Here is a 17,163-nt window from a genome sequence, read left to right on the forward strand (position 1 = left end):
CAATGACGTGAGGCAGCCTGGAGGGTGAGGGTGGGCAGGACACCGATGCAGTTTATTAAAATGAAGGAAACCTCAAGTCTCATCTTGTGATTGAAGAGGAAGTCAATCATGACCAGCTTACACTTAACTTGTCACCTAGGCCATAGCTTGGCCATGTGTTTTAACAAACTATTGTTGATACATGGAAAATGGAGTAACTATTTTCAAAGGAGATATCAGCCTCCAAAAAAATGATGCTTTGTTGTTGTTTCCAATAAAACCATACTGCAGCACAAATGATCGCACCTTAACAAAAACCATGAGATAAAACAGAGGGAATTGTGAGCTCAGATCTGGAGAAAGGAGTTCAAGTCTGTTCACCTCCTGTGGTCCTCTTATGGTGATGTCAGTTGAATTGCTTATTATTTTAAGTTCTCATCTTTTTGGACACTGACTGAAATCCAGCAGCTCTAATGGCCAAGTAAAACTGATAGCTTTGAAATAAGAATATATTACCTACTCTTGTGTGATATGAATTTAAGTGAAAACTGCTTGAATGAGGATTCTTTCAGAATGAGGCACACCTCCCTTTCCAATACCCCACCCTGAAATAGAAACACACACACGCATTTCACAACCATATTCACACTATTTTCTGAAAAGAGGTAGCTTGGGCTCTGTCAAGGCTAATAAACAGAGAGAGACTGTGCTCCCAGCCAACAGCTCAAACCATCCACTAGGGTAAAACTGAAGATGTTTTTGGGATCAGTGTACAGGCAGACACATCCTATTTACTTTAAAACCTGAAACAGAACAACAGCTTCTTCACTGACTGTCTGCAGAGAGAAGCACTAGAAAATCTCTAGGGACAATTTATCCTCAGAGGCCTTGTCTCCTGAAATGCAAATGATAGATAATTGAGCTCAAATAGAAAAAAGTCAGGAAAGGAGCAGCCTGAATTCTTTGGGATTCTAAAACAGGAGGTAATTTTGAAAGGAATACAAATGGGTTTTAAATGTCCTTAAAATCTAAAGGGAAACAGAAGTGTTTGTCCTTCGGCATTCAGCCAAGAAAGTCAAGGTAGTGACACAACAAGAGGATGGGGAGAACAAGGGCCCCCCTGCCGGCCCAGCCCGGCCAGAGGGCCAGGCACAGGCATGGCCCAGCACAGGCTCCGCGCAGCCAGGATAGGATAGGAGCTGCTGCAAAACACACGCTGCCTGCCGCCCCCGCCCCCCCGCCGCCCAGGAGCACAGCACAGACGGGCGCACAGGGCAGCACCCTCACCTCCAGCATCGGCCTGGCGCTGTCGTGCACAGACAGAATGTGCGTCACCTTGTTCTTGCTCAATTGCTCTGCATCTCTGGCATCTGTCACAGAAGAAAAGGGGGACATTTTAGTATTTTTTGCAAGTGAATTACTCCTTAAGGAAAAAGCACAAAATTACTTGCATATTTCTTTCTTAAAAATTCATAACTGAACTGTGGTGCTTGAGAAGACTCTTGAGAGTCCCTTGGACTGCAAGGAGAGAAACTCAATCAATCCTAAAGGAAACCAACCCTGAATATTCATTGGAAGGACTGATGCTGAAGCTGAAGCTCCAATACTTTGGCCACCTAAGACGAAGAGCCAACTCAATGGAAAAGACCCTGATACTGGGAAAGATTGAGGGCAGGAGGGGAAGGGGACAACAGAGATGGCTGGATGGCATCACTGTCTCAATGGACATAAGTTCGAGCAAATTCCTGGAGATAGTGAAGGACAGGGAAGTCTGGCATGCTGTAGTCCATGGGGTTGCAAAAGCTGGATACAACTTAGCAACTGAACAACAAAGGGAATCTAGAGTTATTGCTTTTAGGTATTCTGCAGATAGCTCAGTTTATTTCTGACTGACACGTCTCTTGGTACAAAATGGTCATATAAAACTTGAAAAGTATGTAGTTTGATAAATATTATAATGATGATTATTGCTGTTTAAAGGAAATGAACCACTAAGTCATGTTGTAGCTGATGCTTGTTAAGTTGCAGACCCTCAGGTTAGATTTTCACATGAAACGTGGAAAAAGAACGATAGTTCAAATATTTTTAATTACCTCTTAATGATTAGTAATCTAAGTTAAAATTAAATACAAAACAATCTTCTGTCTAAGATGCAGGAACCTGCCAGAGACTAACCGACAGCAGGAATGGGACCAGATGCAGGCATGATGCGGCTTACAACGACGGCATCCACTTACGCCAAACGAAAAACAGATACTTTCTGGAAAGTCCAAACAAAGTAGTTCATAAGCCACGTGGCTATCAAATTATCTGCATATGAAACTAAGGAGATACCAAATTATATTCCCTTCCTATGAACCCACCTAGAGAAGAAAGTTACCTGAATCCCCTCAAGCTGGAACTTCTGCTAATCTACAGAACAGGGTGCAGCAGAAAAAAAGGAGGTCCGTTCCCCTGCGACAAGTTTTCTAAAGAGATACAGGGTAAGATGATTGAAAACCGAATGTCTGGTCATTCTGTTTCTGGAGAATATTAACGCCATGAGAAAATGCTTGGGATACAGCATTAAACAGGGGAAAGGGGGAGCAGGCACCAAACTATAAATACGCTATGAACTCAACTTGTAAAAACACATAAAGACAACAAACACAGTGGGGACAACTGCTATAAGGAATCAGCGTAGACAGTGATCATCGTGAAGAGACAGAATTATATGTTAAGTTTTTTCTTTATCGTTTATGTGTGTGTGTATGCGTGTGTGTGTATTCAATACAGATGGCTGTAAAAGTTCAACATGCCTAAGAACTACCCGGATTTTTTTTAAAAGGCAGATTCCTGGGCTTCAACTTAGTTCAAGGTCTATGGCAGGGCCACATTCCAAATAAGCTTTAGTGAATAAAAGTAGAAACAAAGAAGCACCGTTCTAAAACATTCTGCAATAAGCATATACCACTTTTAAAGTCAGGAAAATAATCGTTAAAAGTAATATAAAAACGTTGGCTTTATTTTGACTCTCTTAATTGCTCCAATCACCTCAAACAGCCTCTCAATCCATTACATGGGGACTCATCCAGTCACCCAGCCCCCAAGTACCCCAAGTTGTGATCTAGGTGAGCTTTGAACTTGGTAGGAACTGGACTTACTAGGGTCCACAGACAGGCATCCCCCACGTTTTAACGCAAATGTGATTTTGCAATCCCCACCAGGCTGTATAGTTTAGACAAGTAGTGAAACGGTCAAGCTGGAGCATTAGGCTCCCAGACGAGGGAGGTGAGGAGCCAGCAGGAGAGGCGTTCAGAGCCACTGGGCTGGGAGGGGTGTGGGGAGGGTCTGCACAGTTGGAGGAGACACTGTGGGCCAGGATCTTCCAGATTCTGACTCCACCCAGGAATGCAGTTGGAAAAGCAGTAATTGTTTTGCTGTTGTTGTTCAGTTGCTAAGTCGGGTCCGACTCTTTGTGACCCAATGAACTACAGCACACCAGGCTTCTCTGTCCATCACCATCTCCCTGAGTTTGCTCAAACTCATGTCCATAAAAATTGTTTAAGTATACTGTTTAAATTAAATAAATTGTTTAAATATATGTTTTTCTTTTTTTTAAAAAACAGCATTACTGAGATAGAACAGCAGTGGATAAACATAGAGAACAGACCTAAAGACACGGGGGGGCGGGTGGTGGAGAGGGAGAGAGGTATGGAGAGAGTAAGGTGGAAACTTACGTCACCTTATGTAAAACAGACAGCCAATGGGAATCTGTTGTGTGACTCAGGAAACCCGAAGGGGGGCTCTGTGACAACCTAGAGGGGTGGGATGAGGGGGAAGATGGAGGGGAGGTTCAGGAGGGAGGGGGTACCAAGAATCAGGGACAGACTCTTGTTGATGTATGACCAAAAACAACAAAATTCCGTAAAGCAATTATCCTTCAATTAAAAAAATAAAGTGGAAAAAAATGTGTTACTGAGATAATTCACCCTTTTAAAGTACACAATTCAATGGTTTTAAGTACATTCAGAATTGTCCAACCATCACCACAACCTAAATTTAGAATATTTTCATCACCCCATTAATATACATTTGTAACACAGATTAAGGTAAACAACAAGAAAAAAGGCGGTTTGAAGTCAAAATTACTTTGTTTTGAATATAACCACACTTGGTACCACAAATCACAAAAACCGACTGCTGGGCCCTTAAGAGCACAGAAGTGACTTCTGGCGACGCCTCTGCTCCCTCTGCTCCCCACATTCCCAGTCCAGTCCAAGCCTTTCTATTCTGCGGCAGCGCCACCCGCACACACACACCTTGGGATCACTCTTCCCACGAGAATGTGCTCTGCCCACACGTGTGAGTGCACTGTTGATGACGGCATTTATTCTCCAGGACGACAAGTGAGTGGTGGATGGCTGTCTACAGCTACTGGCACTATGGCAGGAGCAGGCACGCAGCTGGAGCCGGCCTTGGGGTCGTCAGCTCACTCACAAGCACGTGCACACGCCATCCCTGAGCAGGGTGTCTTAGGAGAACTTAGTCCTCCGCTGCTCAAACCAAGGTCTGCCATCTCCAAGTGTGCTGGAACTGTTGGCAGAAGTACTGAATTTGGTTGGTTTTTATTACAGTTTTTTGATTTGTGAAACTATTCACTCAGCAATTCTACATCCAAGAACTTATCCTAAATTCCATATTGTTTCCAAACTCAAAGACATTCCCCTCTCCCCACGAAACCATGAATAATAACTCATTAAATAACCATAAAGATGTTCATGCATTCCAGCCCAACTCGCCTGCCTGCCACAAAGCACTCGCTGCTTTCTCAGAACAAGAGCTTACTAATTCAGGAACTCCAGGACTATTTTTAACACCTTCTAGTAGCGATATGCGGCTGTCAGTCCAGCGTGCTCATTATTCTCTTTAAGGCCAATTAGCTGCCCTCCGAGCCCAGGGGTGGGGGGAAGAGGACGTGAACTTCAGCGCAGAGAAGTGAGAGATTGTTTTAAAGAGTCAACGTGAACCTGAACTCGCAGATTTACACAACCAGAAAACAGACAGGAGTGTGTTCTAGCGTGTGTGTCCAGGAAGGGAGGCGTGGTGAGCAGGGACTCTCCACCAGCATGACAAGCTCGTTTCTGCCCATCAGGCCAGTCCACGAGAGCACACCCGCCCCCCCCCACGCACGGGCTGGGGCCACACCCTCCCCCTCCCCTCCCCGCGCACTTTGCTCTGTGGCTTTCTACTCACCTTTGCAACTACAGAGCATTTTGAGACAAATAAGCTAAAAATGAAAAGTCAATAGCTAATAGCATATCAGTAAATATCAAACAAATTGCAGAGAAATGTGTGATAAGAATAATTGGCTAGAGATGAAACTGCCACTTATTTTCCCCAGGTGACTAAAAAAATAGGTCTCTGAAAATTTATTACTAACTAGAAAATAAAAGTGATAAAGATGATAAACAAGTCATATGATTGCTAAATGTGCCTTTTAGCCATCCTCTTTTGACAATAAAACTCCAACATGTGTGTACAGTTAAATGAAGGTCAGAGGTCAAGCTGGACCCTGCAGGGCTCTACACCACTCTTCGAGCCATTGGCCAAGGCGTCGGGGCACAAGGATAAGGCTACTGGTGGTGGTCGTGTCCTGACCAGACTGCAGAAACTGGGTCCACACATCGACTCCACGTATGAGAGCCTAAAGCTAAGCTTTAAAAAAGCAAGCTCACCACTGGCAAAAGACACCCGTGTCCACGCACAGATGAAGGGTAAACACAATGTGACTCATCCACACAATATTCTTCAGTCTTTAAAAGGAAGGAAATTATGACACAAGCTACAACAACGAAAGAAAGGCATCAAGCTCCGTGAAATGAGCCAGTCCCAAAAGGACTAACGCCACATGAGCCTGCTCACACGAGGTCCCTGGAGCAGTCAGACTCAGAGGCAAAAAGCAGGAGGGTGGTTTACAAGGGCTGGGATGCAGGACAGGAAGCAGTGTCTAGTGGGAATAGAGAGTCAGCTGGAAATGAAAGCATTCTGGGGATGGGTGGTGGTGATGGCTGCACAATAGCAAGAATGTACTTAATGCCGCTGAATTGCCACTGAACAAAGGTTAAAATGGCGTATTTAATAGTTTGCATATTCTACCACAATAATGAAAAAAGAGAACTCACCTTTGAAGTTGCCAATATACAGGCCAGGCAGGATCTATGGGGAGACAGACCAGACAGGAGTGTTACAGGTTTGTCTGATGGCATTCGACACAGAGGCCTGTGCCCGCCACACCCGCCTCCCGGCACCTTCCCAGACAGACCAAAAGGTCTCCTTGTCTCCAGGCCTCACAGTGCTCACCGCATTCTGAGTCCAGCCCCAAACCAGAGTCTCCACAGCCCCTCCTCCCGTCCTGCCTCCTGCCCCCCAGTCCCTCCTCTCCGGGTTCCAGCACCTGCTGTCCCTCCCCTCCTGCTCCCTATCCTTTGGGCCTCAGCTCCAACTCACAACCTGGGGAGGCCTGCCCTGAGCCCTACCCTCATGTCTGGGGGGCTCCTGCTCAGTGCCCCCATCCTCTGTGCTCCCCTCACATGATGCATCACCAGGTGGAGGGCAGTCCCCACTGCTGGGCTGCAGACCCAGCGCCTAGCCCAGGGATTGGCCCATGAAGACCATTCAGTAGAGTTGCTAAATGAGTGAATGAACTGTTTAAACATGTAAGTTAAGAAGAATACACATTTACTCCAAAACTCCTTACTTCTAAGGTTCTCAAGCCAGAATCAGATTTCTGGAAAGCCCCAGGCCCCACAAAGAGATTCAGCAGATCTGAGATGAGATTGGGTGACTGACTTCAGGTCACAGGTACCCCCCGCTTAGCAGAATACGAGGCCAACCTCTGCCCTGCAGTACTCTGTATGGAAACTCTGATACCCAAACGCGGACACCTCCCGGGAAGCCACACCGCCGATGTGGTTTCCAAGAGCACACAGCACGCTGGCCAGGGTGACACCTCACCGCAAGCCCCGTGCCCTGGCGACACCCCCACCAGCCGCCACCAAACACTCCTCTCGGCCCGTCTGCTTCGCACTCCCTCTTCTCTCCACTCCTGGTAAGAAAGCCGAAAGCAAGGGCAGTAATGTCCTTCAGGCGTGTGGATTCTTTTGAGCATCTTCCTGACAACCAGCTGCCTGCTAAAAAGTGACTGCAGGGACCTCCTAGGACACAGGCTGAGCATCTGTGCTGGGAACCATGGGCCTAACTGACCAAGATGGGACACTCATGAGCGTGGAAAGAGACCCTGTTACTCATCACTCTAGAGCAAGAGGCAAAGCCCAGAAGGGACGTGGGCCCCGGGCCCTGAGGGCCAGAACTGGCTTGGAAAGTACCCTGGGGGACTGAGGGCCTGGATCTGCTGCCGCCTGAAGCCACAGACTGAGGCAGGTAGGGTTCGCCCTGGAGCCAGGAAATACAAAACTGTATCTCAGAGGAAACCCTGGCATCCATTGCCAAGGAGATCAAACACTCAACAGGTCTCTCCTGAAACAGTCTGTGGAATTCTCCTGGGAGCAAGGGTGGAATAGAACAGATAGTTCACGATTCCTGTTCTAAAATGGAAGAACAACGCAAGCTCATCCAGGAGATGGCTCAAACTGCATTCCCTGGCAGCTCTTGCCTGTGCAGGGCTTTGTCATTACCGTCTCCAGCCCCCCAGAGTCTGTCCTGAGACATTTGAGGGCAAAACCAGCGCAGTTCTTTTCCCTGATGGCGACAAAGACAGCCTCCCTGACCGAGTGTGGCTCAGGCTCCTCTGAGTCTCCTCTGGAGGCCTGGACACTGGCCACACTTAAAGAATCCTGGTAAGCCAGTTGTCAAGCATCCACCCGCTCTTAGTATCAGCCAAGCTCCTCTTCCTCCACCCTTGGCATCTAACCAAGTTCTGTCAGTGATTTTCCATCCACTCACCTGTCCCCGTTGTCCTGGGAGTGGAACCCCATCTCTCACTTGTAATGTCTTGAATAAAATCTTCATTGTCATTTTTAATGTGTTGAAATTATTTTTCTTTCATAACACTGACCACGAAAGTCTCCCAATTCACACAGCTGACAGTTATGACAGACTGCACCATGGTCACAGAGCGGGTCTGCCTCCCCAGAGTAGCAGAAGGGCTCCAGTGGATGGACGGTTTACTGAGCTCCGGTCACACATGGGCATCCTCTGGGCACTGGGGATGCAGTGTGACCAAGAGACACGGCCCTGCCAATGCCCGCTTCCCTTGCTGAGCCCCTCGCCCAGAGAGGAGGAGGCACCGTGACCACTCTGGGGCCCCCAAGGGCCTCTGGGGGGCCCTGATGTCCCAGATGAGTGGGCCGGGAAACGGTGGAGATGGCCAGCCCTGCGAGAGGTGGGTCTCTCCTGGGAGCGGGTGTGGAGGAGGTGACACGGAGGGTGCAGAGACGGGCAGCCCTGCGGGTGTCCAGGGCTCCAGGTCAAATGCCACTGAGACGCTAGGTGTGTGGGGCTGTTAGAAGGAAGTATTTGTATTTACTGTATCTCAGAAACATCAAAATGAGCATGAAGGAGTGCCCTTCTTGGTGCTCACCCTGACGGGGCGCTGGGGTCTGGAGGTCAAGAAGAACATGTTTCCATATAGTGCACACACATTACTTCCATTTAGTTTCTTCAGAAATTCAAGTGGGCTATTTGGGGAAAAGATTTTATGACCCATTTTTCCTCTCTTCTTTGTACTTCTACCATCTTCTCTACTAAACAAAAGCAAATGTGCTTCATATTATCTTTAAAGAGAAGAAACAGGGGTGTGTGAATAGCTCACCTCTGGGCTCTACTACCCTCAAGGCACGACTCTATGGCTCCTGAACGAACCCCTTGGAGCTGTCCTCCCGACGCTCAGCCCCCTGTACTCCACCACCCAGCCCCGTCGCAGCCCTTGGTCCTTGGCTGTGGGGCCAAGGACCCCATTCTGGAACCTCATAGGCTGCAGAAGTAGCCACTGAACTTATCTATTTCATCAAATTAATCTTTGAAAGTCACATTCTCGTTGGGTCCTCTTCTAGATCAAAATGTTCGATGGCAAACCTTTTCCAGAGAAAATGGAGGCCAAAACTGAAACTTTCACCATGGCCTCCTGCCTCTGAAGGCCCCACTTCGCTTCAGTCTCCATCAAGCCAGACAGCCCTGTTTTCCCAGGGTCCCTGATCAGTTCCACCTCGGAATATCGCCTGCTCTGCTTCCAGTATTCTCTGTAGAGAGGGAAGAGACCCTTGCTGCTTGGGGCCCTTCATCTCATGGGTCTGCTCGAGAGTTACAAACCCTGCAACTGACAGCTGTTTACTGATTTCCAAGACTTGGAAGCCCCCACTTTGGAGCCTGGTAGGCAGCACCAGCCCCCAGCCCACCAGCTCTCTGCTACAGCAGCAGCAGGCCTCCACAGCCGCTCCGGGCTGGAACAGAGACAGCACAGCACCCGCCAGCACCCTGCCTGGAGGCGGGGTCCCGGGCTGGCGGAGCCCGCAGAGCCCACTGGGAGTGGCAGCAGCGCCGTGGGGCAGCTGCAGAAACGCCCTCCCCAGAGCAGCCTTGGGATCTGCTCCGGGCAGAGTGGCCTGAATCTGGTTCTCCGGCCCTCCCGCCTCCTGCCCTGCTCCACCGCAGGCAGACGCATTTGGATTCCGTGCTTACATCTAGGCATCCTGATGTAGGCCTTTCAACCCAGAAAAACGCACAAATGTAAAAAACTTCACAAATCTTCAAGCAAGTCACAGGGCAGCAAAGCCCTGCCCACCTGGGAGGGCAGCCCCCCCGCGCTGCAGGGACCACCAGGAGAGTCCGCCCACCTCTGGGTGTCACTCCCGCCTCAGTCAGCACTGGCTTCCACGCCTCCCTGGAATCCCAACCAGTCTGCTCCTCTGGAAACCATGGTGCAGGCCTTTGTCCAGCTCCCATCTGATCTACTGACACAGCTTCTTAGAGAACCCTCTACCTCTGGATCTGTCCCCCAAAGGGTTCCTGAACCTGCCTTCAAGGTGCCAAGTTGACTGTGGGACTCCAGATTAAACTCTTCCCAGGGCTCCAAATAGCTCTGGGAAATTTGATACCTCAACAAGAGCTGTCCTTTCAGGGATGGAGGTTTTGATGCCTTTAGCCTCCACCCCACACCCGCCGAGGTGATGATGCAGAGACACAAGTCAGGCTCCCCAGCTCCAGCAGCTAGGTTTCATGGGAAACATCTCCATCTTCAAATACAGTCAACTGTATATATATTTTTTAAAACCTTAAAAATTGTGATAAATGACTATCACCCCTATATGCTGCCTGCATCATATCTGTTAATGCGTTTCTCTAAACCTGAGTGGTTGCTGCATGATCAGCAGATCACTACTTAGGTAAATGTCTCTTCAATGAATGAATGAACAACATGAGCCGGGTGGGAGGGGCCAGGCAAAGAAGAGAGAGATGGAAAACCACTGTGGGTGAGGCCTGAGAGATCCGCTTTGCCCCTTTCTGCTCTGGGAAGGTCGAGGCCAGCAACACTGTGCCAACTGCGCTGGCAGGTGGTGGGGGGCAGTTGAAGGAGATCAGCGCCCAGAAGAGACCCCAGGGCCAAGCGCCGGCAAGGGGAGAGGTCTGACCTCACCAACATCAGGGAGGCAACTCACCCAAAACCATGCAAGCTGCACATTTTATATGCATTTAAATATTTTAATTGTAAAGAGAGGACAGAGTTGTGTGAGTAAACTTTCAACTCCATTTTCCAGACCGGAAGAATAAATTACAGTTTCAAGGGCTAGAAACAGAAAGCAAACTGCATGCTAAGTTGCTCAGTTGTGTCTGACTCTTTGTGACCCCATGGGCTACAGCCCGCCAGGCTCCTCTGTCCGTGGCCGAGCCTGGACTCGAGGCCCAGTGGCCTGGCTCTTTTCTTCATACCGACTGCCTAGCTGTGCTGCTCAAGGCCAGTCTGACAGGTACCTCAAGTAGGATCAGGTCAAAACTCAACAGGTTGCTGCAAGCAAATGTGTTTCTGTGGAACCTTTGAGAATTCCTAGTTGAGTCCAAGCTCTCTCCAGGGTCTGACCACAACATCTTTTGGGGAAGGACCTGTAAGGAAAAGTCCTCATTCTCATTTAATTATTCTTAAGTATGATAATAACTGATTAAAAACAACAATCAGATCTCTCTGGCTAAGCATCATACTATAGAAATATGCACGTTTTTATCTTGCCAGCCAGAACCAATGACCTAACAGTGAGCTGGAGCACTGCCGTCCCGGGGCAGCTTGTGAGGACCAGGTTTGGCTCAGTTCATCAGTCCTGTTCAGGGACCTCTTTCTTCCTCACTGCCCTGTTTTCCCTGAAAGCAGCCTACCTGGTAGAAGTGATGCTACCCTACTCTTTCATGGGAGACTTGCTCTTGGCAGTGGGAGGCAGATCCTTCCCTGAGTGCATTGCCCTGCTGTGAGAAGTGCACTGTTGTGAAAGAAAGGGGCAGAGCTGTCTAGGGATGGAATGGCGGTCTGGGGGTTCGATGAGTTACCCTACATGGTGAAGTTCAAAACAGACCTTGGCACACACCTTGGCCAGTCTTAGTTGCCTGACCTTCCCCTCTCCTCTTTATCTGTATCAAACATGAAAGAAGACAGGAGATGGCTTTTTCCTATTTTACAACTAATTTGGGACTCTGGGGAGCTCTTTTCAGGTTATTTTCCAGCGTCTTTAGAAATCACTTGGAATAAACTGGTGTTCTAGTTTAAAGTAAAGACTTCTACTATCATCAAAATCAGTGGCAGCTGGGTTCAAAACCAGTTCCGCCACCTCCTAGCTTTAGGACCTTAGTCATGCCACTTAATCTGAGTGTCCATTTCCCAATCTGCACAGACAGTCAGATAAGGCAGACTGACCTAGGGCTACAGTGATAAACTGCAGGCACATCATATGAGACTCAAAAAAAAGTCAACAACTGCTGTACTCTTTTCTGTCTCCTCATCATCTTTAATTGCCCAGAACGCAAACACCTCTTCTCCTTCCCCTCTAGAGCTGTGCAGAATGCTATGTACACCTAGCTGACATGGGCACAGTATTCTGCCATATAGGAGACTGGCATGTGTTGATAAGAAGACCCTCCACAGGTACATGGATCAGAAATAAAAACTGCTGTATTCAAAACAGTGAGAACAGAATCTGCATTGTTTGGTTCATAAGTTCTCTTTGGCCAAGGATGACCAATTTTTGTGAGACGGCACCTCAGGACCCACACACACATTGCAAATTAAGTTTTCAGTTCCAAGGGCACTGCGTTTTTAATCTATAAATGTTCTTAGGCATTTCTATGACTAGCACCTTATACTCCTTCCACTAGATCTGCAAAGCAATCATTCTTTTTCTTACAGAAGAAATGAAGCCTGGTTCCAAGTCACACAATAATACATGAACAAGTTCTAGTTAAGGTTTTTAATTTCTGGCTTCCAGCAATCTACTTTGCCACTAAACAATCTTGCAACTTTGAGCAGTTCTTCAGAACTCAGCTTAAATGTCTTTACTCCACGTGATCCTCAGCCTGCACGCTCATCACATCTACTTCTGACTCTCTGTCCTCTGGGGTCTCCAACTCCTCCTGACCGTGTTGTTCTCTCTCTCAAATCACACACACACACACACACACACACACACACACACACACACACACACACACACACACACGCTGTTATGCAATACAGTAGCCATTAGCCACAGTGACTCTGAGTACTTAAAATGTGGCTAATCCCAAATGAGATGTCATTTAACTATCAACTATACACCAGACTTTGAAGACTTAGTACAAAATATATACATACGAAACAGTGATTTTATCTATTAGTTAAATGTTGAAATGACAATATTCACAATATATTCCAGTTAAATAAGATATATTATTAAAATTATTTTTACTTTTTTAATGTGGCTACTGGAAAATTCTAAATTACACATATAGCTCACATTATGTTTCTACGGGGCAACTGCTGGTCTCTAGTGAAGGTTTCATGAAAGACCTGTCTCTGTCATTTACCACTGCACCCTCCCTTGGCCCCCCCAACTAGCACCTGGCTAATAGTAAGCACGCAATAAAAACTCACTGATTTAATGGTGTCTCTAAATCTCTACCCATGTTTCCCCATCTCTACCTTGGAGATACTGGTTCTACTTACAATACAAGATGATTATGATAATAACGTTAATAAGAAACATACCGCTTTTGTTGAAAGGTAAAAATCATGTATGAATATGACAGCTTTGGCTAAAAATCTGAAAATAATTTTGAACACTTAGGCAATGATCTGTATCCCTAAGTATGTTCTTTCAGTTTTAATAGAAAAATACTACAAATTAAATGCTGAAAAAGGTGGCGAGTGAACACCTCAAGTGGAGAAAACTAGGAAAAACACCAAAATAAACCTGAGGCATAATCACAACTAATGGGAAGGCAAACAGAGCCCGCCGCCTCACAGAAGACCCTTCAAGGTTCTGCCTTCTCTTAAAAAAAAAAAAAAAAAAAAGTTCGTGGTGCCGATGGATTCTAGTGCTAATGGAGACATAATGCAAGTATTTACCCAAGAAAGAAACAGTCTCTTTCCAAATTTGATTACTGTCACCCGCCTTCCCCCCAAAAAGCCCTCGCAAGGAATACGACCCTGGTTAACAAAAACCTCTGGTATGCGGGCCTAAACCGCACATTCACCCTTTTACAAATTGAGCCTCAAAGACACAGGGAACGTGGCAGGCGGGCAGTGAGGCAGGTACACGGGATACTCCCTGCCTCACTGCCCGCCTCGGCCGCGGACACTGCAGGGACCCGGGGCCCGGGAGTCGGCGTGGACCCCGCAGCAGAACAGCTGAACCTGCACGGACCCTGGGTGCGCGGGGTGCGCGGGGAGGAGAAGAGGACAGGATCCACCCTCTGGTCCAGCACGGCTCCAAAGACCCGAGAACAGACACTGGTTTCGATGAGGGCTGTTTAAAAAAAGTTCTGTATTCTTTTCTTTAAGCCAGGCAGTACCAGCTCACAAAATCCTTCGCCGCGTTTGCCCCAGGCAGCTGGAGTCCGGTCCCCTTCCCCGCAAAAAAGGCACAGCCTGGAGGGCTCTGGGCAGGGAGGGCGGCAGGGCAGGCTGAGCAGAGGCGGGGAGCAGCCGCACGACCGCGACAACGCAGCTCCGAATCTGTAACCCACAGCCGGGCAGTTACAAGCACCCCAGGATTTAGGCCTCTGTCAACTTTTCTGTCCATAAGAAAAAGTTATTCGCACACGGTAAAAAATCTGGGAAGAAGACATCACGGAAGAGGAGACACTTATCTCCTCCTGTTTAGTAATGAAGTGGGCGGTGATGCTTCAAGAGCTGAGTTGGGGGTGAAGCGGGGGCGGGGGGAGAAGGGAGAAACCACAGCCCTCCCAGCTCAGCCCGGCGCGCAGGTCGAGCGCCGCCCGGCCGGAAGCACGGCCCGGCCTCGCGGCGCAGGCACGCGGCCCCCGCCCTCCGGGCCCAGGCGCCTAGGGCGCCCCTCGCCGCAAAAGCCCCGCGCAGGGAGGCTTGGGGTGGGAGCAGAGGGAGGCGCGGGGGCACGTTACCTTGTTCATCCCATTCCCCATGGCGGCCGCGCGGTCTGGCGCCCGGGGCGCGGCGGCAGGCGCAGTCAGGGCATGTGGGGCGGGCGGGGAGGAGCGCGCTCCGGCGGACTGGGAGGATCGCGCTCCCGCGGACCAACGGCGGGGCCCGCGGCCGCCCGGCCGGTCCAACCGCTCCGCTCCTGCCTGCCCTCCGCCCCTGGACTTCCCGGCCGCCAGGCAGAGGCGCCGGCGCCCCTGTGGGAAGGGGTTCGCGGCGTCCCCGCCTCCCCACCGCCCCCCAGTGAGCTGGGCGCCTGTCACGCCGGTCCCCCGGACTTGTGAACACGACTCCTTGGAGGCTGGGCCACGGCAAAGTGATTTGTCTAATGGGGGCGGTGGGGGGCGGATACAGGGACAAGACTCCCGGGGTCTTGTGGCCTCCGGAATTACGGCTCCCCGGCGGCCGGCCAGGGAACTGGGGCTCCTCGGAGGCCCGGGCCAGGGCGCACGCGCGCCCCAGCCGCAGCGCCGTGCGCGTTCCGAGTCTGGGCGGGGCCGGTGGGCACGCAGGCGCGCCCCTACCCGGTGGGGCGTGTCACGGAGGCTCCCCTGGGATCACGGTCACCAAAACTCCCGCAGGCCTTTCCCCGGGGAGACCGGGGGCCTGTTACCAGCAGTCACCGCCCTGCCTCGACTGCCTGGGTGAATCAGGTGCTAATCAGAGCCTTGGTCTTGGCAGCTCCCCTGTCTGGGTTTTCTGAGTGCGCCGGATTTAGGCCGGGTGGGGGGATTCCTACGGCCCTGCCCCACCCACGAAGACCGAGAAGGCTCACCCGGTGGCGAAAGGTGGGCTCGGTGACTCATCTCTGGGATGACCTCACCTCCCGACCCCAGCGGAGCAGATGTCCGGATCTCAGACCTCATACCGTGACTTTGGACGGCTAGTGCGTTCCCTCCACATTATAAACTGGCTCGAGTAGGTGCATGGGTGTGTTGATTCAAGTGCTTCTGGAAAGCCCCTTCCCTTGCTAAGCACCATGGTAATGTCCGCATCGTGTTTCTGCCTGGAGTGGAATACTCTCTAACACAATTGTGTAAGTATTCTGCACCCCTGCTAAAACTCCTGACTTCTTCCCTGCAGACAGAACCCTTGAACCAGGGGTTTCACCTTTCTTTTTCATATCCTCAGCAATGCCTGCACGTAGTGGAAGCTTGATAATTGTTAAATGGACAGATGCATCCATCACTCTGGTATGGCTGAGCTCACCCTGATGACCTCATTTCATCTGCTCCTCCTTCTTCCCGGAGTCACAGCCACACAGACTTTCTGTGTTTCCTTGAACCTGCCACCCTTGGTCTCATGATCACTTGACCTTGTCTTTGAGCCTTTGCATGGGCTGTGCTCTCTAACCAGCTGCCTCACTCCGTCACCGGCTCTTCTCTTCGAGGTCTCAGCTCAAATACCGCTTCTTTAAAGAGGTTTTCCTAACTACTAAAAGGAGATCCTCCAGTCACTCTCATATTACCCTGTGCAGTTTTCTCAATTCCTTTTAATGTGATTAGACACTCTCATATTTATTTGCTTATTTTTCTATATCTCACTAGAACACCCTCCAGAGGAAAAGGGCCTGTCTTTTAAGGGTCTGTTTTATTCATATGGCCAGGAACAGTGCCTGGCACAAAACAGGTGCTCAGTAAATATTTGTTGAATAAATTAACAAATTCCAGAGGGCCGAGAAAACAGTCGTGTGAGTCTAAGGAATGCTGACATTTTGAAAAGAACTTGCAGACTCCATCTTAGTCATTTCCCTCCTTGTTGATGTCTTCTGGGCCACAACAGTTACCAGAGCCCCATGTGTAGAAATGCCCCCTCAGCGTACTCCCAACTTGTCCCTCGTGGGTAGGATGACACCCAGACCAGACAGCACCCTCCCTGCCCCTTGCTTCTTTCCTTCCCTCCTGCCTGGACATCCCCTTTTCCCTCTGACCTCCCAATCACCTGGGCAGCTCCTCCTCTGCTCTGCACCTTTCTTACTTGTGTAGACAGCACAGCATGGTTACTGGACTCCCTGGAGAAATCCCAAGACCCAACCTTTGATCCTAAATCTCAGCGTGATATTGGGCAAGATGATCAACTTTTCTGAACTGCTTTTTTTTTTTAATTTTTCTCCTGAAAATTTGCAAAGATCCTACCCAGAAATCAATGAATGACTTTTATTTTCCTTCTCTACTGTGCTACTGTTGCTTCTAGTAGTCAGATGAACTTGTGAAATCACAAACAATTCATAAATTAGTATTTTGCCCATAAATGACAGACCACACCCAATTTTCCTTCTGCCGTTTACTTGGAACATTTTCTTTCTCTTATTCATTTCTCATAAATTTATTTTTCTAGCTCAGCTCAGCCGCTTAACAATCTCTCTTAAGCTCAGAACTAGCTCTGGCTGCCTCCTAACAGTCAGAAGTGGCACTCTGGCCTACATTCATTATGGCCCCACAAGACTCACATGCCCAGAGTGCATTTCAAATTCTGCTTTTTGGTCAAATGAGAAAAGGTGAAAGCATTCGCATCAGAAGTCAGAAGAGTCAGACAGTGTGTGTGAGTGT

At 49.1% G+C, this 17,163-nt stretch overlaps 1 protein-coding gene across 6 annotated transcripts in view; it reads right to left on the bottom strand.

Annotated features, from left to right (window-relative positions):
- Positions 1 to 15,047, bottom strand: part of DUSP22 (dual specificity phosphatase 22) — a 46,875-nt gene extending 31,828 nt beyond the window's left edge. For all 6 annotated transcript variants that reach the window (XR_010660052.1, XM_065912665.1, XM_065912670.1 and 3 more), the window contains exons 1-3: positions 14,578 to 15,047; positions 6,144 to 6,177; positions 1,267 to 1,349 (exon numbers count right to left, since the gene is read on the bottom strand). Coding sequence is in view for 5 of the 6 variants with exons in the window: in XM_065912665.1 (XP_065768737.1) it covers positions 1,267 to 1,349; positions 6,144 to 6,177; positions 14,578 to 14,598 (138 nt within the window). In the remaining variant the exon portion in view is untranslated. The remainder of the gene's footprint in view (positions 1 to 1,266; positions 1,350 to 6,143; positions 6,178 to 14,577) is intronic.
- Positions 15,048 to 17,163: the final 2,116 nt, after the last annotated feature.

This window comes from Muntiacus reevesi, chromosome 20, assembly GCF_963930625.1.
Source record: "Muntiacus reevesi chromosome 20, mMunRee1.1, whole genome shotgun sequence".
Taxonomy (NCBI): Eukaryota; Metazoa; Chordata; class Mammalia; order Artiodactyla; family Cervidae; genus Muntiacus; species Muntiacus reevesi.